This window comes from Mastigoproctus giganteus, chromosome 7, assembly GCF_048544385.1.
Source record: "Mastigoproctus giganteus isolate SK-2022 chromosome 7, ASM4854438v1, whole genome shotgun sequence".
NCBI classification, from domain to species: Eukaryota; Metazoa; Arthropoda; class Arachnida; order Uropygi; family Thelyphonidae; genus Mastigoproctus; species Mastigoproctus giganteus.
In genome coordinates, this window is record NC_143581.1 from 113777228 (window position 1) to 113802840 (window position 25613).

Consider the following 25613-nt stretch of genomic DNA (forward strand, 5'->3'; position numbering starts at 1 on the left):
TCAGACTAGCAAGACATTTGTGGATTTATTGGATAATTGTTTTCTGCGGTTGCATGTTCGAGAGGCAACCAGAGAAGGAAATACTCTTGATCTGGTTATCAGCAGTGTTTATTCCTGTATAAAGAATTTGCAGATAAAGAACCACTAGGTGGCAGTGAGCACAGTGTACTACCCCAGGGGCTCGCATTTGGTGAGTGTGGGCTTGGCACATCCAGGGTCCTGAGCTGGGTATCATCATCTCTTTTTTGGTGATCTCTCTCTCTCTCTCTCTCTCTCTCTCTCTCTCTCTCTCTCTCTGGGTAACTCTGGAATTTTTTTTGGCTGGTGTAGCCAAAAAAAAAAGCCTCAGGCTTTCTTGCACCATATGGTTAATAATAATAAAAATAATAATACCATAAGAGGTAAAGGGAAGGGTCTTTGCATCCGTAAAGGTGACTACAGTGGTCTCAGACAGTATTTAAATTCTGTATAGTGGGCCAACTGATGATGTCACCAACAGCAAATTCTAAGTGGGAAGCATTCAAGGAACTAATTGTAGAAGCTACTATGTATTCCATACTGATTAAGAAATATTGTTCAAGGTTTAGGCCTAAATGGATGTCTGATGAACTAATGAGACTTGTGGCAGAGAAGAAATAGCTGATTTCTTCTGAATGAGTATTTTGCATCTAAATTCACACGAGTTAAGGGAGGAAAATGCCAAAAGTTTATCAAACAGTAACAGTGTGCTTAATGATTTTATAACTGAGAGCAAAGTGGAGGAGAAATTGTCGAAGTTAAACATAAGAAAGGCACCTGAGGTGAATGGTATCTGTCCAGTTATATTAAAGGAAGAAGCAAAGGAAGTAAGCAAACCCCTTAGCCATAATTAAGAGAGCTTCTTTAGACTCAGGGGAGGTCCCCATGGACTGGAGGTGTGCAAATGTGACCCCAAATCATAAAGGTGACACAAATAATTACAGACCTGTTAGTTTATCTTCTGTTCCGGAGAAATGCAAATGTATCTCCCATACATAAGGGTGGAAAAGTGCAAATGTATCTCCCATACATAAGGGTGGCTCTAAAAGTGAAGTGGGAAATTATCGACCTGTCAGTCTGACTTCAGTAGTAGGGAAAATCATGGAGGCATTGATCAAGGGTGGAATTCAGGATCATTTGGATCGAATTGAAATTCTCAAGGATACTCAGCATGGTTTTGTAAAGGGAAAATCATGTTTAACAAATCTGGTTCGCTATTTCGAAAGGGTCACTCACGAGCTGGATTTAGGGAATAATTTCGACATTGTTTATTTAGATTTCAGCAAAGCTTTTGACTCAGTCCCACATGAGCGGTTGCTTTATAAGCTGGAACAGGTTGGAATCACTGGGAAAATCCTTAGATGGATAGAAGGATGGCTTCAGGGCAGGAGGCAGAGGGTTGTGATAAATGGCTATTCCTCAGATTGGGTTGATGTAAGAAGTGGGGTTCCCCAAGGATCAGTATTAGGACCACTGTTGTTTTTAATTTTCATAAACGACATTGATGAAGGGATAGAGGGCGTGATGTCCAAATTTGCAGATGATGTTAAAATTGGTAGAGTAGTTAATGATCACTGTCAAGCTGAGCTTCTTCAGAGAGACCTCGATAGACTTCAAGAATGGTCAGAAAAATGGCAGCTGTGCTTTAATCCAACAAAGTGTAAGGTATTACACCTGGGAAACAGTAATCCCAAAATAACTTATTCACTTGGTGGAATTCAACTAAACCCAGTACTGGAGGAAAGGGACTTGGGTGTTACGATACGGTCAGACATGAAATTCTCTGAGCATTGTAAACAGGCTGCAAGGAAGGCCCATGGTGTCCTATCGATGATCTATCGAACTTTTGCAAGTAGAGATAGGGACGTGATAATCCCATTATATAAGGCCTATGTTAGACCACACTTGGAATACTGTGTTCAAGTATGGAGCCCGCACCTAAAGAAAGACATCGAGCTTCTTGAAAGGGTGCAAAGAAGGGTAACTCGCCTGGTGAGATCGGCAAAAGGGCGTCCTTATGAAGAAAGACTTCGAATATGTGGGTTGCAGAGTTTGGAAACTAGACACCTTAGAGGAGATTCGATTGAGGTGTTTAAGGCTCTGAGAGGCATCAGTAAAATGAATGAGGACAAAATTTTCAAGATTATAAATGATGCTAGAACTAGGGGACATAAATTCAAGTTACGCGGGGAAATGTTTAGATTGGACTGCAGGAAGTTTTATTTTAGCCAGCGAGTTATAAATTACTGGAATAAGTTGCCTTCATGGGTGGTAGAGGCCGACAGTTTGGGGAAATTCAAAGGTCATCTGGATAGTACTTTCGGGTAAGGGAAGCGCATAGGATGATAGGATTAATTTCCTTTTTATTTAATTTTTAATTTCATTTTATTATTTTTATTTATTTATTAATTATTATTATTTATTTATTTAATTTTTGTTTTTATCATTGTTTTGTTCGGATTTTTTTTTTTTTTTTTTTTGGCTGGTGCAGCATAAGCCATAGGCTTTCTTGCACCATACGGCCGTTACTAATACTAATACTAAATCAATGGAGGCACTGGTTAAAGAAGTACTGCAGGATCATCTATACAAAAAGGATGCAAAAAATAATTTTGATATCATATTCTTGGTGGACCTAAGGAAAGCTTTAGATATTGTTGGACATGGAAGACTACTATACAAATTGGAGCAGTATGGCATTAAGGTCAAAATGCTGCTACGGATAAAGGGACGGTTGAGTGGGAGAAGACAGAGAGTGGTAATCAATGGACACTGCTCTTCGTGGACTAATATTATTATAGTGGAGTCCCCAAGGGTTCAGTGTTGGGTCCATTGTTCTTTTCTGTATTTATTAACGATACTGATGAAGGTATATAAGGCTTAATGTCCAAATTTGCAGACGATACAAAGGTTGGCAGGGTTGTTAATGACACAAAGACAGTACGCTACTGCAAGAGGATCTAGAAACATTGAGGAGATGGGCTGAACGTTGGCAACTGAAGTTTAACATTAAAAAATGAAAAGTACTGCATATGGATAGCAGTAACCCCAGCGTAACATATCAACTGTGTGGTATTACCCTCAAGGCAGCAAAGAGTGAAAAGGACCTGGTAGTAATTGTGCAGTCAGATATAAAGTTTTCTGACAATGCAGACAGTCTGCAAGAGTAGCCCATGGTGCCTAGTCGTTGATATACAGGAATTTTTCTAGCAGGAATAAGGAGGTGATTATCCCCTTGTATAAGGCCACAACTTGAGTACTGTATACAGGTCTGGAGGCCTCATTTTAGGAAGGATGTAGAGCTGCTGGAACAAGTACAGTGCAGGGCAATAAGATCAGTGAATGGAACAAAGGGTTGCTCTTATGAAGAAAGTCTTAAGATTTGCAAATTACAGTGTCTGGTGTTTAGGCACCTGCGAGGTGATCTGATTGAGATAAGGCTTTGAATGGTTAAAGCAAGCTCAATGCTGTTGGGATTCTTCCTTTTGCCCAGATTAATCGCCTGAGGGAACATAAATTCAAATTGAGGATAGTGTGTTGTAGAACAGATGTTCGGAAATTTGCATCTAGCCAGCGTGTGATTGATTTCTGGAACCAACTTATATCTGTCATCATAGAAGTTGACATAAATAAATTCAAGGCAGAACTAGACAAACATTTGGAGCTAATGGAAGGGTGAAATGGGAAGATTTTTATTATTTTTTTTGGCTGATGCTGTACAAGCTTGCTTTCTGACATCATATGCCTCTACTAATGCTATCTGATAAACACTTTCTAAAGCTCCTTCTAGAAAAGTCACAAGGAATAGATCAGGAAGTACACAGATCTAAGACAGGAGATCAAAGAGATGTGGAATATGCAACAAGCAATGTCCATCCACTTTATGTCAACCACTGGTCTGTCCCAAAGACCCTACAAAATCCTGAATACCTGTGGAATCCTGAACCCCCACCCACCCACCTACTATCATTTGCAATAACTACCACCCATCACTGGTTGCAAAAGCCAAAACTTAACAGGTCCATCACCACAACTAAATGAAAATGAGAAGTAGAAATATCGCATATATTGCATCAAGTGTGTTGCAGGATAAAGTCACTCATGATCAAGCCTTAGTCAGAGGAGTCATTGCGAAAAGTCAAGTCTCCCAAGGAATACAGGGAAGCAACTGGCACTGTCCCCCATATGGCTGCCACAAGGGAATGGCCAGACCATCAAGGAAGGAAGGAAGGAAGGAAGGAAAGAAGGAAGGAAGAAAAAGGCCAACGCATGGTGTAGCATTGAAATGAATACGTTCCTCATGTGAGCATATTATGATACAACAAGGCTAGAGAGAGAGAGAGACGTGACGAAACTAAACACCAAGTGGTTGGAATGGTTCTCCAGTGTTCAGGTCATCGGACAGCAAACAGCAGACTAGAGAGGGACCATCATCACAAAGAACCTGATACCACCTGCAATCACAGAAAAATCAAGCAGGATGTGACCAAGCAACTATAAATAACTATAAATATGAACACAACTGGAGGGGGAACAGCAAGAAAAAGAACTAGAACCCATACAGCAAAAGTGGAAACAGACAAGGTCACGATATTTAGAAGAGCAGAAGAATGAAAGAAGGTCCTAGCAGTACTCAAGGGAATGTAAGCCACAAAAACCAACACCATACCAAAGCAGATACCCAACAGAATCCTGATGGAAGAGAGAACCTCAATTGGCAAATAATACTGGATTAATTCAACACTCTCTCTCTCTCACTGTGCTGTAGCAGCCACCAGGAAGAAGGGAAAGGAAACAAGAAAACACCATAATGCAACGACAAGGAACCACCAATCTGAGAAAGAAGGCTACAATAGAAGATAGAAGAGATGAGTGAAGATAGGCTACTGACCCAGTACCAATGGGGAATAGAAGCAAGAACCTTATCAGAAAAGTGAAGGCCCTTCTCAAGAAAGACATCTACAACAACAAGAGACCTATAATCAGAGGATCGAAGAATACCTTGACACCCTCAAGCAAAAACTCCTGGCACTCAGCAAGAGACTTCACCATTACAGGGAGATTGTCCAGAGGTAAAAAAGACAACAGGATATTTCATGAAAATCAGGAGCCTTCTACAGAAAAATCGGACAGGAGGAGAAGGAAGGCAATGGACCCTCCAACCAGAAGGCATTTGAAGAATTCTGGGATAATCTGTGAAGCAGCGAAGTTAAACAGCCGCGCCCCTTGGATAGATCTGGAAAGGAAGAAAACCAAGAATGTACAAGATATGCCAGAATGGGAGATTCAGGAGGAGGAAGTACAACAGACAATCAGTAAGTTCCACAACTGGCAAACCCCATTCACAATTACTGGTACAAGAGGTTCAGCTGCACACAGCAGTGCAGTTCACCCAGAATAAGGCACCCCAAAACAATCCCAGAGTATCTGACTCAAGGAATCACTTACTTAAAGGGCAAGGACAATGATACTACAAACCAGGCAATGTACAGACCGATCGCGTGTCTCTCAGGTGATTGGTCAACAAGATCCAGACCAGCTGCATAACTAAGACGATATCAGACCACTTAGAGAGAAAGAACATCATGGCTCAGCAGCAAAATCAAGATAAGAAAGCAGATGAGCAATGGATGCAAGGAGCAAGCCTACAAGAAGCACCACAACCTATACGATATACACTGACATCGACTATTAAGGTATGTTTGTGTCAGACGGCACTGAGGATTTCTCCCATCTCCGCGTGTGTTTCGCTGTATCGAGCACAGTACACTGTCAAGCCAGAGACTTGAAAGTGTATGGGCCGTGTGATATGTTGTGCCCATTGTTTGTCCGGCTTATTGGCCGCCAGGCCCCTAGTGGGGCCTGATGTTGCCCATACCTTGCCATGTGGAGGCTAGTCGGGTGTATCTAGTATCACAACAAATTGCTCTGGCAGGTCCTGCCACCTAGTTTCCTGGGATTTCAGTAACTAGGACCTAAAAAAAAAAAAAAAAAAAAAAATTATGCGTTTGACCTTAATGCTTAATGAGACTGCTGTTAGGAAATTGCTGGTTGGGGTTTAACGCTAAAGAGATGTGTTAAAGGCCTAATAGGTTGGACAAAATTTTGATGTTATTAAATTTAGACATGTGAGGCTATACGCTAGATAAAAGCTAATAGTGTTAGTTGTCTTAGAAATTTACATGAAACAGGTAGAATTAGGCGTTGGTTAGAATTTGGCGGCATTGGTAAGGGATTAATCGGGAAGAGAGGAGACAGAGAAGATCCGTCTCCTGCCCAGGGATGGGGTTTTAAAGGGAACCAGGTTAGAGTACCCAGTTCAGATCGCCAATGGGGTGTTGGCAGCAAAGCCACAGAATGTCTTCGTCGGTGTCATGTCCAAGCAGTGTTGAATCCGGTATGAAGGTCAAGCTGCCCATCCCGCTCCAGGGGTGGGAGAGACACACATTTACTTCATTCATAATGTGCATTATCACTCTACTTGCATACACATTTACTTCATTCATAATGTGCATTATCACTCTACTTGCATTCTTTTTATTTATTTATTTTTTAAATACTTTTTTTTATTTTATAATTTTTTTTCCCCAAGTTTTTATATATATATATATATATACAGGGTGATTCACTACCAGTGCGACAAACTTTCAGGAGGTGTAGGGGCACAAAGACGAACTGGAATCACGTAGCATTGCAGGGTCTGAAATGCCTTCGTCATGCGGTAGAGGATGTTGAACGGGAGGTCAGCATTTGCGAACTGGTTCCCGAGGCAGTAGGATGGATGAGTATTCAAACGTTGAACTGGCTGACACGCACCTCGCGTATGGAGCTGCGGACTGTAACGGGTGCGCCGCTCTGCGCTTGTACCAGGAACGTTTCCCGCACGTGTGCACAGAAGGTTACGTGAGACTGGCTGTTTCATGAGAGGTACCATGAATCGAGAGCGAACAACGAGGACGCCAGACAATGAGGAGAATGTCCTACGTCTTGCAGAAGGCAATCCGAGTACGAGTACTCGAGCGATAGCCCAACGATTTGGTATTTCCCAATATGGAGGATACTGTCAACAAACCAAATGAGTTCATACCATCTGCAACGTGTCCAATCATTGGAGCCTGCGGATTATCAACTCAGGAGGACTTTTGCTATTTGGTTTCTTCAACAGAAACGGTTCGCAAATGGTGACTTCCAGCGGGATCGCTGTTCACGCGACCTCCCGTTCAACGTCCTCTACTGCATGACGAAGGCATTTCGGACCCTGCAATGCTATGTGATTCCAATTCGTCTTTGTGCCCCCTACACCTCTTGCAAGTTTGTTGCACTGGTAGTGAACCATCCTGTGTATATATATGTATATATATATATATTTTTTTTTTTTTCCCACTCAACTCATTCATCTTTTTCTCACACTTCCACAACGACAGATGGAAGTTTGTTCCAGCAATTAACCACCCGCTGGCAAAAGGCAAATTTCCGCACATCTATTCTACATCTGTCTTTTCTTAATTTGAATTTATGCCCCCTTAGGTTCGTAATCTGAACAAGTGGAAGGATCCTATCAGAATTCAGCGTGCTCAACCCATTCAAGGCCTTATACTCCCCAATCAGATCACCACGCAGGTGCCTAGTCTCCAGCCACTGCAATTTGCAGAACTTAAGCCTCTCTTGGTAAGAGGATCCCTTCATTCCCCTCACCAATCTTGTTGCCCTTCTCTGTACACGCTCAAGTAAATCTACATCCTTCCTAAAATGAGGCCTCCAGACCTGTACGCAGTACTCAAGGTGTGGCCTGACCATTGCCTTACACAGAGGGACAATCACCTCCTTCTCCCTGCTAGCAAAATTCCTATATATCATTGACAAAACCCAATGACCTGCCCTGGCAGCCTGTCTGCATTGCTCAGAAAACTTCATATCTGACTGCACAATTACTCCCAGGTCTTTTTCATTTTCTACCACCTTAAGTGTAGTACCACACAGTTGGTACGTTTCTCTGGGGTTACTTCTACTCATATGCAGTACTTTGCATTTGTCAAGGTTAAACTTCAGTTGCCACTTCTTAGCCCATCTGCTCAAATTATCTAGATCCTGTTGCAGTAGCACACTGCTATTACTGTAATTAACAACCCTTTGTATCATCTGTAAACTTCAACATTAAGCCTGATATACCTTCATCAATATCACTGATAAATATACAAAACAACAGTGGACCTAACACCGAACCCTGTGGGACTCCACTAATAACATTAGTCCACGAAGAGCAGCACCCATTGATTTCCACCCTCTGTCTTCTCCCACTTAACCATCCTTTTATCCATTGCAGCAACTTGCTCTTAATTCCATTCTGCTCCAATTTGTACAATCCAGCACATCAACTCAGGATGCAGGGTAATCACCCTGATGAAGTACACCACAGACACAACCAGGTAGCCAGGATAATACATCAGAAGCTAGTGAAAAAATACCAGCTGATCAAAGAAGGTTTACCATATTACAAGTACAAGCCTTAGGCCATACTAGAGACCTCTACTCACAAATGGAACAAGTAATGACCATCTGTGTTAACTACTGGTTGGTGCCAAAGAGCCTCCATAAAAAACTATCAGTAAGACGCCTCCCACAGAACACTTACATGGAATGCCAAAAAGGTGCAATCCTGAGCACCTGTAGGATAGTAAGAGAGTTCCTCAACCATCTGTAATAATAACAATAATAATATTAACCAGAAACAATCAACCACTCCATGCACCAGTACCTGCCACGTGCTGGTAAAAACACCCCAAATGTGAAATTTTTTTTTTTTTTTTTTTTAAATAGTAACAATGGCAACTGGACATAATCATTGAAAAAAAAAAAAAGAAAAAAAAAGAAGAATAATAATAATAGTAATGCTATTATCATTGAAATTTATTGATGGTATGTTGAACAAACGATACTGACTACTGTGTATTGTATCAATAAAGAGAGCAGATTAACATATTAAACTGAAAAAAGGGAAATAAAAGGAGCTTAAGCAAGTATTTCAGTGCACCAATATTTCACGATAAAACTCTATCAATTAGTAGTTCTCTTAACAAAAGAAAAATTTTTTAAGTAATTTTTACCTTTCTCCACCAATCTGCATTTCTTCAAATATTTCACAGGTTCCTAGATTACTATCATTTAAGTCAAACACTGTAGATAAAACAGAACCACCACATGCTTTCATTGTTCTCTTCATATCATCATCTGGCACCCTCCCAGCACAAAACATGTCACTGTAAAAGAGGGAAGAGAATAAAAATGTTAAAAAAAAACAAAAAAAAAACATAGGTACGTTAACATTTTTAATGCTATTCGATATTATTTTTATAATTGCAACAGCACTGAAGATTCTATAAATCCAAAGTCAACACATTCACAAGTTTTATATCTCATGTATAACTTGTAAATATTCAGCAATATTTTATTAACATAAACTCTGAAATATATTGTAAAAATTAAATTTCGCAATCTTTAAAGTTCAAATTTTACTTAAATTATGGTTGCTACAGACCCACTTACAATACAAAGTCCAATGGGACTCAAACAGAAATGTCTACAGGCATTTTCGGTGTGAGTGGCAACTTCGTCATTAGTATAGCCCGTGGCATGTATTCTAAGGCTGGTCTAGTACACTAATTCATTTGGTGATTCTTTTCTTTGCAACTTGGTGCATTATGAGAAGAATTTGAGTCACTGAAGAAACGAGTGGTTGACCTTGAAACAAACGTAACTGGGAACTCCTGCCCTGCCAAATGCACCTCGATTCGGGTCCCAAAAAAGAATTCAAGTGCCAACTGCTTTGGTTAAAATTTTATTTAAATTATAGTTGCTACAGATCCACTTACAATACAAAGTCCAGGCACATTGGGACTCAAACAGAAATTCCTGCAGGCACTTCTGGTGCAAGTGGCAACTTTGTCGTTTATCTAATGTAGTTTCGTTGGAAGACTCCACAGGAAGGGAAACGGGTAACATTTTTTATAATAAAGACAGGCAGTACAGAACCAGCATGCTTTCCTGGAGCTACAACTGATGATGTTACCAACAGACTGTCAGAATCTAAGGAAGGTAAAGAGATAGAATTATTATTCATGTGGGGACTAACAAAATTAAATGTACATGACCTGATCATGTGTTGGATAAACATAGGACTATGCTGGTAAAATGCTGAGATAGGTCAGAATGTGTACGTGTCTGCAGTTCTTCACAGACACAATAGAGGGATTATATGCTGAAAGCCTATAATCCGTGAGACTAGATGGAATCTGAAAGGCTCCATGGGGAAAATTTTTTCTCAGTGTGGTATGCATTTGTAGGTAGAAGAAATCTATTTTGTGGAGATGGTACTCATTTGAACAAAGGTGGTGCAAAGATTTTTGTCAGTATCACTGAGGATACCCTAAGGGTTCAGGGAACTGCTAGTTAGGGAGGAGAAAGGTAATTTAGATCCGCATTTATCTGATGATATGGGTCAAAGTAATGTTTGCACTCACTCTATGAATTCTTGTTTGTTGCCACAACAGGTGATATGTTGATAAGATGTACTGTGTAGCAATGCTTCAAATGAGGCGGAAGATGAAGCTTGTTATGCAAACCTGAACAACTTAAAGAGGTGTTTCAAGGTAGTAAACTGTAGATTACTTAGGCTCAACTGTGTCTACAGTAATGTCAGGAGCATTGTCAATAAATGGCCGAATTTGAACTTCTGGTCAGCACAACTAATGCTGATATAATAGGGCTAACAGAAATGTGGTGTCACCCGGAAATTAGTGATGAGTTCTGTTACAATATGTATAATGTGTTTAGGAAAGATAGGAAACATAGAAAGGTTGGAAGGGTTATGCTTCTTATCAAAAACAGCCTGAGCACTAAAGTTGAGATGATGCTTTGCAGCCTGATTTAGAGCTTTTGTTGAGTCTAAAGTTACATCTGCCAGCAATCTGTGTGGTGTGAGTTAATTGGAAGCAAAGGAACAATGAGAGTGGGAGTAATCTGCAGACCAGAAGATTGTGAAGAATATTACGAGTCTTTACATGCAGATGGAATGAGCAAACAAGCTTGAATGTCTTAATATATGTGACTTCAATCACCCCAGATGATTGGAATAAGTGGGAGGGGAAACTCACCATGAGAAAAAACCTTTTAAATAAACTAGATAATTATTATTTGCACTAATAGGTTAGAGAAAGTACTAGGGGTTTGAATATCATGACCCGATCATACTAAAGATTCAGGTGACATCACAGGGCTTAAAGTACAGGAACCATTGTTGGGAAGTGATCATGCAATTGTTAGTTGGAAGACAAAGTAAGATGTTACAGCAGTTAGAGGTAAATGCACAGGGGAAAGGGGGGGTCAACTTCAGAAGAGGGGACTTGAACAGTTTAAGCCACTATATAACATCTATGAATTGGGAGGACTGCCAATGAATGGTAAATATATTTGAATTATGGAATATCTTTAAAGCAAAAATCACAGAAGCCACACATGCATACATAACTTTAAGAAAATATCGTGGGAGGAGGATGCCAAAATGGACGACTGAGGAGCTGACTGGTCAAATGGAGCAGAAAAAGATAGCACTGGACAGTTACAGAGCGATGAAAAATACTGAAGCCTACAACAGGTACAAGTTGATCTGTAATGGTACCACAAAATAAGGTCACAGAAGCCAAGGCTGAATATGAGAAAGCATTGGCAGAGAGCAAAGAATGGGGAAAAGGAATTTTTCATGTATGTGAATACAACAAAGAAGAAAACTAATAAGACTGGACCCTAGTGAACTGAGTGTGGGAAAATCTTAGATAACCCAACTGATGTTCCCCAAGTGGATGTGACTACATTCTAGTTACGAATGTCTTAATATGGAATAAGTGTGAGATAACCGTGACCACTGAATGACAGTGGGTTGGGTTGCCTCTAGTGAGAAGGAAGAAATGTGTCAAGCAAGTATGACCTATATATATTCTAAATACCACTACTTCTCACCTGTTTTATCTGTAAATGGAGCACCCAGTTGGGGTTCTTGTTTAATCTGAAGTTTACCAAAACAGCATCCACCATTGTTTACATGTTTTTTTTTTGCACAAAGAATTTGCACTCAGTATGTGATATATGGAATTCGGTTGGATCAGTGTTGAGATGATGCTTTGCAGCCTGATCTGCTGTCTGTCCCATTGCCCAAAATGTCAGCAAGTCCATTAATCTAAGAGAATTTCATGTCATTAATCCTAGAGAAAGCCCTTCATTTCATAGCAGTCTACCAAGTGAGTTTTTATTCCCCTATTATTGATTATTGCCTCTGTCTACCCAATTCCCTGCTTCCTGAAGGATGACACTGGCTTGTTAGAAAATATTTTTGTTTGTGAACAAAACCAGTTTATAGAAGCTACAACATAAGTGCATTCTGAAAAGCATCACGTTAAATTAACAAAAAGAATAAAAACAGCTTTTCTAAGTTGTTTACTATATAATATCGGTGTAAATACACCATAGTTAAACCCATAGATTTGAGCTACGATTGTAGCGTAGAAGGCATCGTTTTAATTGTATCTCATAATGTGGTTGCCTTCACAATAAGATAGCTACTATTGAATTACTTCAAATAAATAACGCTTCTCTAGTAGAGAAGACTACTGTTATTTATTTTCAGCGTACCACCACCCAGACGATCGTTTCGAAGCTTTTTGGATTCGTCATCAGTGCGCGGGTAGGTAATACAATAAGCCTTCTCAGTTGCGAAGTTATATCCACATTATGAGAGATGCCAGAAGGGTGTGGTGGTAATGTATTTGGAAAATTAAATGCACTAGGCATAATCCTTATGGGTTTTGATAATTAACTATATGATATCGGTGTAAGTACACCATAGTTAACCCATAGATTTGAGCTACGATTGTAGCGTAGAAAATAAATAACACTAGTCTTCTCTACTAGAGAAGCTTTATTTATTTGAAGTAATTCAATAGTAGCTATCTTGTTGTGAAGGCAACCACATTATGAGATACAATTAAAACAATGCCTTCTATGCTACAATCGTAGCTCAAATCTATGGGTTTAACTATGGTGTATTTACACCGATATTATATAGTTAATTATCAAAACCCATAAGGATTATGCCTAGTGCATTTAATTTTCCAAATAAGTTGTTTACATACACTCAAGGGCAACAAGATTGGTGAGGGGAATGAAGGAATCCTCTTACCAAGAGAGGCATAAGTTCTGCAAATTGCAGTGGCTGGAGACTAGGCACCTGCGCGGTGATCTGATTGAGGTGTATAAGGCCTTGAATGGGTTGAGCACGCTGAATACTTGCATTTGTTCAGATTATGAACCTAAGGGGGCATAAATTCAAATTAAGAAAGGACAGATGTAGAATAGATGTGCGGAAATTTGCCTTTTGCCAGTGGGTAGTTAATTGCTGGAACAAACTTCCACCTGTCGTTGTGGAAGTTGATAGGTTGAATAAATTTAAGGAGGAACTGGACAGGCATTTGGAGAGAATGGTGTGGTTTTTTTTTTTTGGTTGATGCTGCATAAGCTCATACACTTGCTTTCTTGCATCACATGCCACTACTACTACTCCCTTGCTCTTCTCTAGGATTAAGGTCAGTTGCAATTTTTACGCCAGTTCAAAGAATCTTTTGCTACAGTCAGTATGCAGTAATCTTTTTTTTGTACCTTTTTATCTGAGCTGATGTCTTTTTCAGAACTTGTCTTTAAAATAATTTAAAGTTTGTTTATATTAAATCTCATCTAGTAGTGTTATGGTTACAAAACGTAAACTGATGGAACTGAGCCTGGAAATTAAACTGAAAATTATACAAGAGGCTGATAGGATTGAACTTAGCAAAACGGACATTGCAAAGGAATACAACATTCCTTTACCTACTTCATCTACAACACTGAAAAACGAACTGAGTGACACTGGAGCAGCGATAAAAAACAGGAAATGAATTCCTGGTTCAAAACATGAGGAGCTTGAAAAAAAATGTTTTGAGTGGTACCAACAAATGTGTGCTTCTAATTTGCCAATATCAGGTCTGATTTTTCAAGAAAAGGCAAATTATCTGACTCAGCAACATGGAATTAGTAACTTCAAATGCAGCAGTGGCTGGCTCCAAAGATTTAAAGACAGGAATAACTTGGTTTCGCGAAATGTTTGAGGTGATCTGGATTAGTCGATAAGGCTACAGACTGGTTGTGTTCTGTACAGTCCTTTCTTGAAAAATATGAGGCAAAGGATATTTTTAATCTTGATGAGACAGGTTTATTTTATAATTTGCTGCCAGACAAAACATTTGCTGTTCGAGGAGAGTCTTGTCATGGTGGAAAATTAAGTAAACAAAGACTCACTATTCTGTTATGCTGCAATTAAATGGCAATACAAAACTATGCCAACTGGTGATTGGTAAGTTTTCCAAGCTAAGATGTTTTAAAGTTAGCCAACTTCCCTGTAATTATGTGGCCAATAGAAGTGCTTGGCTTATGGTCAAAATTTTTCAGTCTTGGTTACCAAAGGTGGACAGAAGAATGGCTTCAGAAAAAAGGAACATTTTGATGGTTCTAGATCGTTGTACAGCACATTCTGCTGAGATACTTAAGTTTGGCAAATATATGGCTGCTGTTTTTAACTTCCCATTACCACCCGTAGCTGAGTGGTCAGGAGCGGGAGTGCAGTAGCACATGCTCTTTGAGTAGATCGAGGATCAAGCCCCTGACTGCTAAATATGGTTGATCTGCCAACCTGCACTGGAGCAGCATGGCAGATTATGGCCCATTTCCCTCAAAATGAATTGTTGAGGAGGCTTACATCCTGCAGTGGGTGATAATGACTGCAGTTTACTCCCCCTTTTTTACCACTTGTTTTATGCAACTACTGGAGCAATGCATTATTTATAACCACAAGGGAGCATATAGAGCCCGCCTGATAATGTACTCGATCTTCAACATAGGAGGGAGGGAACAATTTGCAGCTAAATTAGAATGTCTTGGATGCTATCCGTAATCTTGTTACTGCTTGGGACAGTATTACACCAAGTGTAATAATCAACTGCTTCAGAAAGAGTGGCTTTGGAGAGAATATCATTGAAAAACACGGTCCAGCAGATGAATGTGATAGCAATATTGAGGAATGGGGGAATTTGAAGCAGCTATGGATTTTGTTGATGAATTTAAAGAGTTTGTGAAGGTACATGCAGTTTCTACCACAGCAACACAACACCAGAAGATCTGCTAAGCACCAAGCAAAATGATGTTTTTGTTATCAGTGACAGCGAAAGTGAAGTACACAAACTACCATCTAAACAAGATGCCCAAAATGCATTGTGCATAATAGAGAATGTGTTGGCCTGCAGTAACGTTGATAAAGAAACAATTATTGCATTTTATAATGTCTGTGCTGTAGTTAAAAATGCGCATAGGACAAAATCTGTGCAAACAACATTGGATTCTTTCTTTAAATTAGATTATTTTAATTTATCAAAATGTTAATGGATTGTATGTCTCCTTTTATATTACGATTAATTCTTTTATTATGATACTAAAATATTGTATATATCAAAATATATACCGTTGCTTTTCTCCTAGTTTATCTTACAAATAAAACTTTAAAAAGTGTGTTAATCCTACTGCATTGTTAGACAAGGCTTTCGTTTTTATTATTTTTTATTTTATTAATTTAAATTAATTCATTTTTTTAGTCATTTTTGATATTATTTATTATTATTCTTAGATATATAGTATGTGCCAAAAAAAAAAAAATAAATAAATAAATAACAATAAAGGTAAAATTTTGATACTTTTAGGGGGATCTTGTTACTACAAACCTTGTCATTACAAAATGTGAAAATTTAGGTCCCTTAAACTTTGTATTAGTGAGATTCTACTGTAGTTCAGCTCTATAGATGCTGTATTCAACTGGAAAGGATATAATGGTGGAAAAGTCAGGAGATATGCTTGTGGTTCCAAATGCTGATTCTGTGTAGATTTGATAACACTAAGCTGGAAAATGAGTGGGCAGCATATAACCATCTGTAATCTTGAATTGATAAAAAGCACTTTCCAAAATTATGAAAGTAATAGTTGCAGACAGTTATATGTCTGAACCAGGGAGGGAGAGGTGCACCTGTTCACCGAAATATGTTATTCAGTTTTATACTCCATTTGTTCATAATCTCCTACAATCAAATTTCAGTGGGTTTATTTTCATTTAGTTTACTCGTATAAAATAATTTAAGTGATTAAAAAGAGGTACAGTCAGATTGGTTACATAAGGAGACCGAATATTTTGTTGCATAGTTAAATAATAGTACATTTCTTCTAAGTTGGAATGGAAGTCATTTGCCAACATACAGGTTTTGAACTGAGAACATTCTGAAAGCACCCAAGATGATCCTGAGGGCACTGTGATAGACTGCATTTAATTTTACAAGAATACTTTTCCCAGCAAGAGTCATAAATGGAGGAACGATAATTGAACTGAGACCTGATTAACATGTAGTGCCGACAAAGGGTGCACTATCAGCACCCGATGTCACAGCAGAAATAGCTTTGAGGACATCAAAGTTTTTTAAACATGACATTCACAGTCGATTTATACTCTACTGAAATTTAGTTTACCGTCAAGGATTTATCAAGGATCAATGAAAATATATATAGTTGGTGAGGGGAATTATTTGATTTTTCGGTCATAATTTGGGTTTGAAATGAAGTAAGCGTTATTTTACAGAAGTGGATGACAGAAAACTTTTTTGTCCTTTTATCAATGAATGTCAAACAGTGGATGTACACTGTTTGACATCCAAACTTCTACTGTGTTGTAGTTGCCCCTACAACATGAAGAAGTTATATCTTGTCATTTGTATGGTATTTGGGATATCTTGACTCATGATGTTTAATCTGATTGCAAAGAGTGTAGCACTTAGTATTGATCCTTGCAGAACACCTAAGAAAAGTCTATACTGCACTTAGAATGTTCTACATTGGAGGAAACATTGGTTTCATCTTTCACCATAAGGTGACTGAGCACTGATTTTGATTTATTAGTGCTCTAGATTCAAAAGAACTTTTTAGACTTATAGATGCAAACCCATTTGAGCAGCCTATGTATCATTTTCCCCCCCAAGGATCATATTTAAACAAATGGTAAGAAAAATGGGCCAACAGTTGTGGAAAAGAGTGATCTTTCCCTCATTTAGGAATAACAATAAAAATTGAATGTCTACAAAATGGTGGATAAGAATTTTCACAGAAACATTCGGATGTAAAGTGTCAGAAGATGGTAAAGGGATATTTCATTTAGTTTCTGTATCATGGATTAGTACATTCCATCTGCAACAGCAGTTCTGTTGAATGTTTTGATTAGAGATTCTTTTAATTCAGATATTGTGAAGGGTTCATTATAGGGAAGGGAGAAACTGGAGTTAAAAATTATTTTATACTTTTCTGCTGTTGCCTTGGTTTGATAGCAAGATGAATAATATGAAGTAATTGCTGACACTTCAGGGAAAGTTTAATCAAGCTTAATGTCCAAGTTTGCAGACGATACGAAGGTTGGCAGGGTTGTCAAGGACACTACTGACACTATGCTGCTGCAACAGGATCTGGAAAGGTTGAGCAGATGGGCTGAGAGGTGGCAAATGAAATTTAACATTGACAAATGTAAAGTACTACATATGGGAAACAGCAACCCAAGAGCAACGTATCAACTCTATGGTACTACACTGGCAGTGGTAGAGAATGAAAGGGACCTGGGGGTGGTTGTGCAGGCAGATATGAAGTTCTCTGAGCAGTGCAGATGGGCTGCAAGAGTAGCTCATGGTGTATTGTCAATGATATATAGGAATTTTTCTAGCAGGGATAAGGAGGTGATTATTCCCTTGTATAAGGCAATGGTCAGGAGACACCTAGAGTACTGTATACAGGCCTGGGGGCCTCATTTCAAGAAGGATGAAGAGCTGCTGGAACGAGTACAGAGAATGGCAACAAGATTAGTGAATGGAACAAAGGGGTGCTCTTACGAAGAAAGGCTTAAGTTTTGCAAATTACAGTGTCTGGAGACTAGGCACCAGTGAGGTGATCTGATAGAGGTGTATAAAGCCTTGAATGGTGCAAACTTCCGCACTTCTATCATACAAGTCTTTCCTCAATTTGAATTTATGCCCTCTCAGGCAATTATTCTGAGCAAGAGGAAGAATTCCATCCGCATTGAGCATGCTCAAACCATTCAAGGCTTTATGCACCTCAATCAGATCACCTCGCAGGTGCCTAAGTCTCCAGATACTGTAATTTGAAAAACTTAAGCCTTTCTTCGTAAGAGCAAACCTTTGTTCCATTCACTAATCTTGTTGCCCTTCTCTATACTCGTTCCAACAGCACTACGTCCCTCTTAAAATGAGGTCTCCAGACCGTACTCAAGGTGTGGCCTGCCCATTTCCTTATACAAGTGGATAATAACCTGCATATCTTAAGAAAGTTCTCCTTATGCCAGAAAAATTCCTGTATATCATTGACAAGACACCATGACCTTTTTTTTTTTTTTTTTTTTTAAGTAAACTCCAAAAACACAAGAGGTATTAGAACCTATAGTACTTAGTACCTTGCTTCGTTTGGAGGTTGAGAAAATGAAAGAAGATATTTGTTGATATTGGACTTGAACTTCTGTAGACTGTAATTTTCAGGAAATATGTACGAAGGAAGGTTGCTCCAGAAAATGGCAGTTGAATGAATAAACGAGGAAGATAAGACAGCCATTTTTAGGAACTGGCTGGATATGAGCAAATTTCCAAGCAGAAGGAAAAACAGCTTTGGAATAAGAAAGTGAAAAAAGGCAGCAAAGAATAGGAGTAAGTTCAGGAGCACAGATTTTGAGAACAAGTGGAGAAATACCATCGGGACCTGGAGCAAGATTCGTCAAAATCCATCTGACATCCTTTTGACGAAAGACCACAGGAGGCATTGAATGGAGCGTGTTGGGAATGGAAGAGGTGTTTTACCAAGATCATTAATACATGAGCTGGAAGAAAAATGGGATGCTAACAGGTCAGCTTTATCCTTGGCTGAAGTTACAACAGAACCATCTGGTTTGGACAGAGGTGGGAGCAGAGATGGATAAAAGTTGCAGCCAATAGCTTTGGCAAGAAACCAGAATGCTCGGCTACCATTAGGGCAAGAAGCAAGTTTTCTACTCTTAGCCTGTTCAAACTCTAGTTTGGCCTGATTAATAAAAGTTGTACAATTGTTGTGAGCTTTGGTGTAGGCAGAAAATGAAGCTGAAGAATTAGAAACAAGCCAATTACGATATACAACATTTTTCTCTTGAACAGCTTTAGCACATTTATTGGAAAACCAAGGTTTAGATAAGGGACGAGATTTTAAAGTGGAGTGTGGGATAAAGGATTCCATTCCTGCAAGAATAATTTCACTGACACGATGTGAGCAAACGCTGACATCAGAAGTTTTGAAACAGTAATCCGACCAAGGAAAAGAAGTCTCGCAGGTCATCCCATTTTGCACTCTTGCAATGCCAAACAACACGAGGTTGGGAACAGCCATGAGATAAAGGCTCCACTGGAGAAGAGACAATTACCAAGTTGTGATCTAAAGTGTCTAAAGGACCTCTCACTTCGAACGTGTACTTAGAAAGGTTGTTTGTGAAAAAAAGATCAAGCATGTTGGCTATATGATTAGGATTGTCCGGTATTCTTGTAGGTAAATGAACAATCTGTGCAAGGTCATTAGTAATTGCAAAAGCCTCAGCATCTTGACCAGCTGGGTCAGTGTGACTGGAAAACAGAAGCCAGCTGGAGTTGTGAACATTAAAATCACCAAGAAAAATTACCTCACTCTTAGGAAAGTTGGACTGGAGGGAGTTAAGTTGCAAAGAGAGGAAGTCAAAGAGCTCCAAGTGATTAGTGGAGTTGGGATAACGGTAGAGACAACAGGTGAACTTGACACAATGAGGAAGAGAGATTTTAAGCCAGAGAAGATCGAAGAGAGGAGATTCCAAATTACCAAGTCTCTGACAGGGAATATCAGAATGGACATATGCACAAGTACCACCTTTGAGGCGAAAGGAATCGTACAGCAAATAAAAACAGTGCTCACGATTTTATTGAGGATTATCTCGCACACCCTACTTTGGAGACCACTGGTTTAAACAGTTTTTTTTTTTATGTAAACCCCAAACATGAGAGGTATTAGAGCATATAGTGCTTAGTACCGTGCTTGGGTTGGAGGTTGAGAAGATATTGGTTGACATTGGACTTGAACTTCTGTAGACTGTAATTTTCAGGAAATACGTATGAAGGAAGGTTGTTCCAGAAAACAGCAGTTGAATGAATACATGAGAAAGATGAAAAGTTGGTTCTGTGAGTTTGAAGTTGGACAGTAAATGGATGTTGGCATGTGGCGGCACGTGTTCGGACTGTTTTGAAAGAGAGAGTGGGAATTATAGAAGCCAATTTAGAAGAACAGTGCTGATGGAAATATCTGTAGAAGAGGCATGCAGCAGAAACAATACATCTGCAAGACAGCAAGTGGAGAGACTCTGTTAGAGATGAATCATTAATTAACCTAACTGCCCTCTTCTGAATGGAATCAAGAAGTCTGAGAGATGTTTTGGGGGCACCACCCCAGATGTGGGAACAATATTCCATGGTACGGCGGATTTTCGATTTGGAAAGAGTGAATAGCTGTTTGGAAAAGAGTAACGCTGGTAGCGAAAACCAAGTTTTTTAGATGCAGAGGAAGCAATATTTGTAATGTGCTTGTGCCAAGAGAGATTAGAAGTCAGGGTAATCCCCAAAAGATATATATCATTTTGCCTAAAAATCTGAGTGTCACCAAAGATAAGTATAGGAGCAGAAGAATCCTTTTTGCGAGATATAAGACAAGACTGAGAACACCATTTTAGAGCTGTACCCTTGAAATATAAGGAAGATTGGATCTTCTTCTTATTATTATTATTAGCTATATGGTGCAAGGAAGCCTGAGGCTTATGCTGCATTAGCCAAAAAAAAAAAAAAATTTCTGAACCACCCAGAGAGAGAGAGAGAGAGAGAGAGAGAGAGAGAGAGAGAGAGAGAGAGAGAGAGAGAGAGTGAGTGAGTGAGTGAGTGTCAGTAGTAGAAGGAAATCACCAAGAAAGAGAAGAATGATGATATCCAGCTCAGGACCCTGGGTGTGCCAAGCTCATACTCACCAGATGAGAGCCTCGGGGGTTTGCCATGATGTTCATCATAACCTCAAAAGTCATCAGTCATACTGCATGATGGAAGAGATGGGGAAGGGTTGACCAGAACTTAGCTCTGTAGACTAAACATGGGTTCCACAACTGCAAGCCTCCAATAACCAAAGGGGTGGTATTCCACCGGTTGATGAGAGTCATCTACCACCTAGTAAAAATCCAAGTACATTATGCCAAAATTATTTTTTGCACTGAGTTCTTTCATTAGTGCATCATAGTGTCCAATCAGATTGGACAGACAAGCACTTTGTGAATTGGGGATAGCTTCACACACAGACACACACACACCCAGCCTTATAGGCACCTCTTGTGAATCCAAGGATATTCTTATAATTACGGGTTTGCTTATCTCTTTTGTTGCCTTCCTTAATATAACTGGATAGATCCAGTCTGCTCCAGGTACCTTATTTATATTTAGCTTCAATTTCTCTTCCACTTCCCTCTAGTTATCATAAAATCACTTAGCTCCATGTTAGAATTTTATAAACTTCTGGCATCCCCTTCCGTAAAATATTTCTCTTGTGTGAATGCAAACATCAAGATGTTCTTATTATCAACATAGCATATATGTGCCATTAAATGAGCTGGACTGATGCTGTCCATCACTTCATTTAGTTGTATTGCAAAGGGTTTATTTCTTGGCTTTTCAACTATTATATGAGAGGTACATTACAAAGCTGCTGAGCAGTGTTTGTATTGGGTCAATCACTGCAGGGAGAATAAGTGATTGTGTATGGTTTCTTATTTTGCTATCTTACATGCAACCTGATATGATGTTAAAAGAGCTTTGGATAAAACAGTTGCAGTAATTACAAAACAGTTGCTATGTGCAAATTTCATCCAGCTTTATATGGAAATACTCCTGGGGCTTGTTTTTCATTTCAGAATGTTTGTTTCTTACTGTTGTTTAAGTTTTTTGGCTTCAGACTATCAGCTGCAAAGACACTGAGACACAAAACACACTGAGATCATTCTTTCCCATTTATCGCACCACTTGTAAAACTAATGAAAAATATGATTTGTTTGTCATATTTACAAGATTTTAAATTGAATGATAGTGTTTAACTGCTGAAAAGAAGAGCTTTGTCACTTGGTTTTCATTTTAAACCTGCCAGAAACCTCTCCATTATTTTATGAGTCTCAAATAGAACTGCCTAATTAGAAACCAAACAGTAACAAGTTTAATGAGACACAGAATCACTGTTAAAGGGGGCACCCAACTTTTTCTGCACAGCCACATGTTTACAACAACGATGTAAAACCAAAATAAATGTTGTATATTCCAACGAGTAATTCAACCCTTAGTTTTTGGAAATTAGTCATTGGTCATATATTCGCCATAAATCGACCCTCCTTTTTTGCCATCATTCAATGCAAATGATTGGTGTCGATGGCTGCATTTTAATTCCATTATTTCTGCTCTTTAAGTAAAAACTTACATTATGACATTTTATTACACTGCACAGTACACTGTAAAGGAAGTGGTAGATGACTCTGATCAACTGGTGCATATTGGAGGCTTGAAGCGGTGAATTCCACATTTGGTCTCTGGAGTAAAGTTTCCAGCATCTCTCCCCCCCATATTCGTCACAACCTATGCACCGTACTAGTACTACTACTAATATAAAATAACACTAAACTTATTACTAATACTAACACTAGGTGGTACATGACTCTTATCAGCTGGTGCAATACCACCACTTTGCTTGAAGTGGTGATACCCATGCACCATATTACTACTAGCAGTACTGATACTAATTATTAGCAGTACTGATATTAACACACTAGATGGTAGAAAACTCATCAACTGTTGTAATACCATCACTTTGCTTCTTGGAGGCTTGATGTGAAGAAACTCTTGTTTAGTCTCCAAAGCAAAGTTTCTGGCAATCCCCACTCCCATCACCTTCAACCCATGCCCAGTAATACTGACTAACCACTACTAATATAATATATTAATACTAGCACTAGGTGATAGATGACCCTTATCAACTGATGCAGTACCACCACTTTGCTTATTTTAGACTTGAAGTGGTGAAACCCATGTTTATTCTCCACAGAAAAGTTTCTGGCATCCCCTACCTCCTCATCTCCTTCAACCCATGCACGGTACTAAGAACTATAGGTTCTGATACCTTTTGTGTTTGTGATTTTAATTAAAAAAAAAAAAAAAAAAAAATGAATCTCTCATGTCAATTTTACTGCAATGTTCTAAAAATATGGATAGTAAATGGTTTTAAAAATGCAATTTCTTCATTTCCATCTCAGTTTTTTTTTTTTTTTAATCCCTCAAAATTTGGGAGATGAAAATGATGAACAGGGGGAATGCTTTCATCAAGACGTATCCACTCGAGAAACTGCTATTATAGAAGATTATTGCTGGTTTCTTGAGAGGTAGAGCAAAATGGCTTTTAAAAAATCATGCTGAGTAGCAAACATTTCTAAGGAAATTGAATGTATATAGAACATTATGTTTGATTAAAATATTTTAAAATGAAATAGCATTGAAGAAATGAAATGATAACAAAATATATTTTGAATGAGCATATTTGAGATATGTATTATTATATATTTGAAATTAGTCATTCATTAAAGTTACTAAAATTTCAGTATCTTTTATAGGAAGTTTTTTTTTTTTTTTTGTTAGTGTAATTTGTCTAAACCTTAAATTTATTTACATTATCCACTTCCATGACAACAAATTGAAGGGTCTTTCAGCAATTAATCCCGAGGGGTTCACATCTGGTGAGTATGGGCTTGGCACACCCAGGGTCTTGAGCTGGATATCATCTTTCTTGGTGATTCCTTTTTACTCCTGACTCTCTCTCTCTCTCTCTCTCTCTCTCTCTCTCTCTCTCTCTCTCTCTCTCTCTCTCTCTCTCTCTCAGGGCAATTTAGAATTTTTTTTTTTTTTGGCTTGTGCAACATAAGCCTCAAGATTCCTTGCACCATGTGGCCAATAATAATAATTGAATTATAGCAAATTTTTTTCTTATTTTGCTCATCCTGCAAGAAGCCTTTTTTAAATTTAAGTTTCTGTCCCCCTTATGTGTGTTATCAGAAAAGAAGCACTTTGCTTACTCATTCCAATTAGAAAAACAAAAACTTCAGGTCTTGTCAATTGAGCAAAATTCCTATATATCATTGACAAGACTCCATGACCTGCCCTGGCACCCCATCTGCACTGCTCAGCGAACTTCATATTCAACTGCACAATTACCCCCAGGTCTTTTTCAGTTTCCACTTCCCTGAGTGTTGTACCTTGTGGTACAACACTCAGGGAAGTTGGTACATTTACCCATATGCAGTACTTTGCATTTGTTAATGTTAAACTTCAGTTGCCACTTCTCAGCCCATTTTCCCAACTTATCTAGATCCAGTTGGAGTAGCATACTGTCGTTCCTGTCATTAACAACCCTGCCAACCTTTGTATCCTCTGCATACTTGGACATTAAACTTGATATACTTTCATCAGTATCATTGATAAATATACAAAACAACAGTGGGCCCAATACCGAACCCCTGGGGAACTCCACTAATAACATTTGTCCATGAAGAGCAGTGTCCATTGATTACCACTCTGTCTTCTCCCACTCAACCATCCCTTTATCCATTGTAGCAACTTACCCTTAATACCATACCTCTCCAATTTGTACAGCAGCTTTCCTGAAATCCAAGTATATGATATCAAAATTATTTTTTTCAGGTCCTTTGTGACCACATCACAAAGTCAAATTGGTCAGACAAGACCTCCCTTTAACAAACCTATGCTGTCTTAACTAATACTGCAGTCTTATCTAGATGATCCTGCAATGCTTTTTTAACCAGTGATTCCATTATTTTCCCCAGAACACAAGTTAATCTAACAAATTACTTGTGTAACCTTTTGAAATCTCCCTTTCTGAATTGGTGATACGTTTGCACACCTCCAGTCCGTGGGACCTCCCATGAGTCTCTCATAATTATGGCTAAGGGATTGCTTACTTCCTTTGCTCCCTCCTTTAATATAACTGGATAGATCCCATCCACCCGAGGTGCCTTTTTTATGTTTAACTTCAACAATTTCTCCTCAACTTTGCTCACTGTTTGAGTTTGATAAACCTATGGCACTCCCCTCATTGAATAACTCCTCATGTGTATATGTAGATGTAAAATACTCATTCAGTTTATCAGCTACCTGATAAATAGTCAACCCATCTATGTTAAATGGTCCAATCTGATTCATCCCTTTCCCTCTAGAGTTTACATAAGTAAAGAATGCTTTGCTGTTTTTCTTTACATCCTTTGCCAAGGATTTGTTGTAATCTGACTAACATCCTTTGTG

The 25613-nt window shown here is 38.8% G+C and overlaps 1 protein-coding gene across 1 annotated transcript in view; it reads right to left on the reverse strand.

Moving 5' to 3' along the window:
- Positions 1–25613, reverse strand: part of CCT7 (chaperonin containing TCP1 subunit 7) — a 298828-nt gene that overhangs the window by 63188 nt on the left and 210027 nt on the right. Inside the window, exon 9 of the mRNA XM_090377862.1 lies at positions 9123–9275. Coding sequence (XP_090233988.1) covers positions 9123–9275 — 153 coding nt within the window. The remainder of the gene's footprint in view (positions 1–9122; positions 9276–25613) is intronic.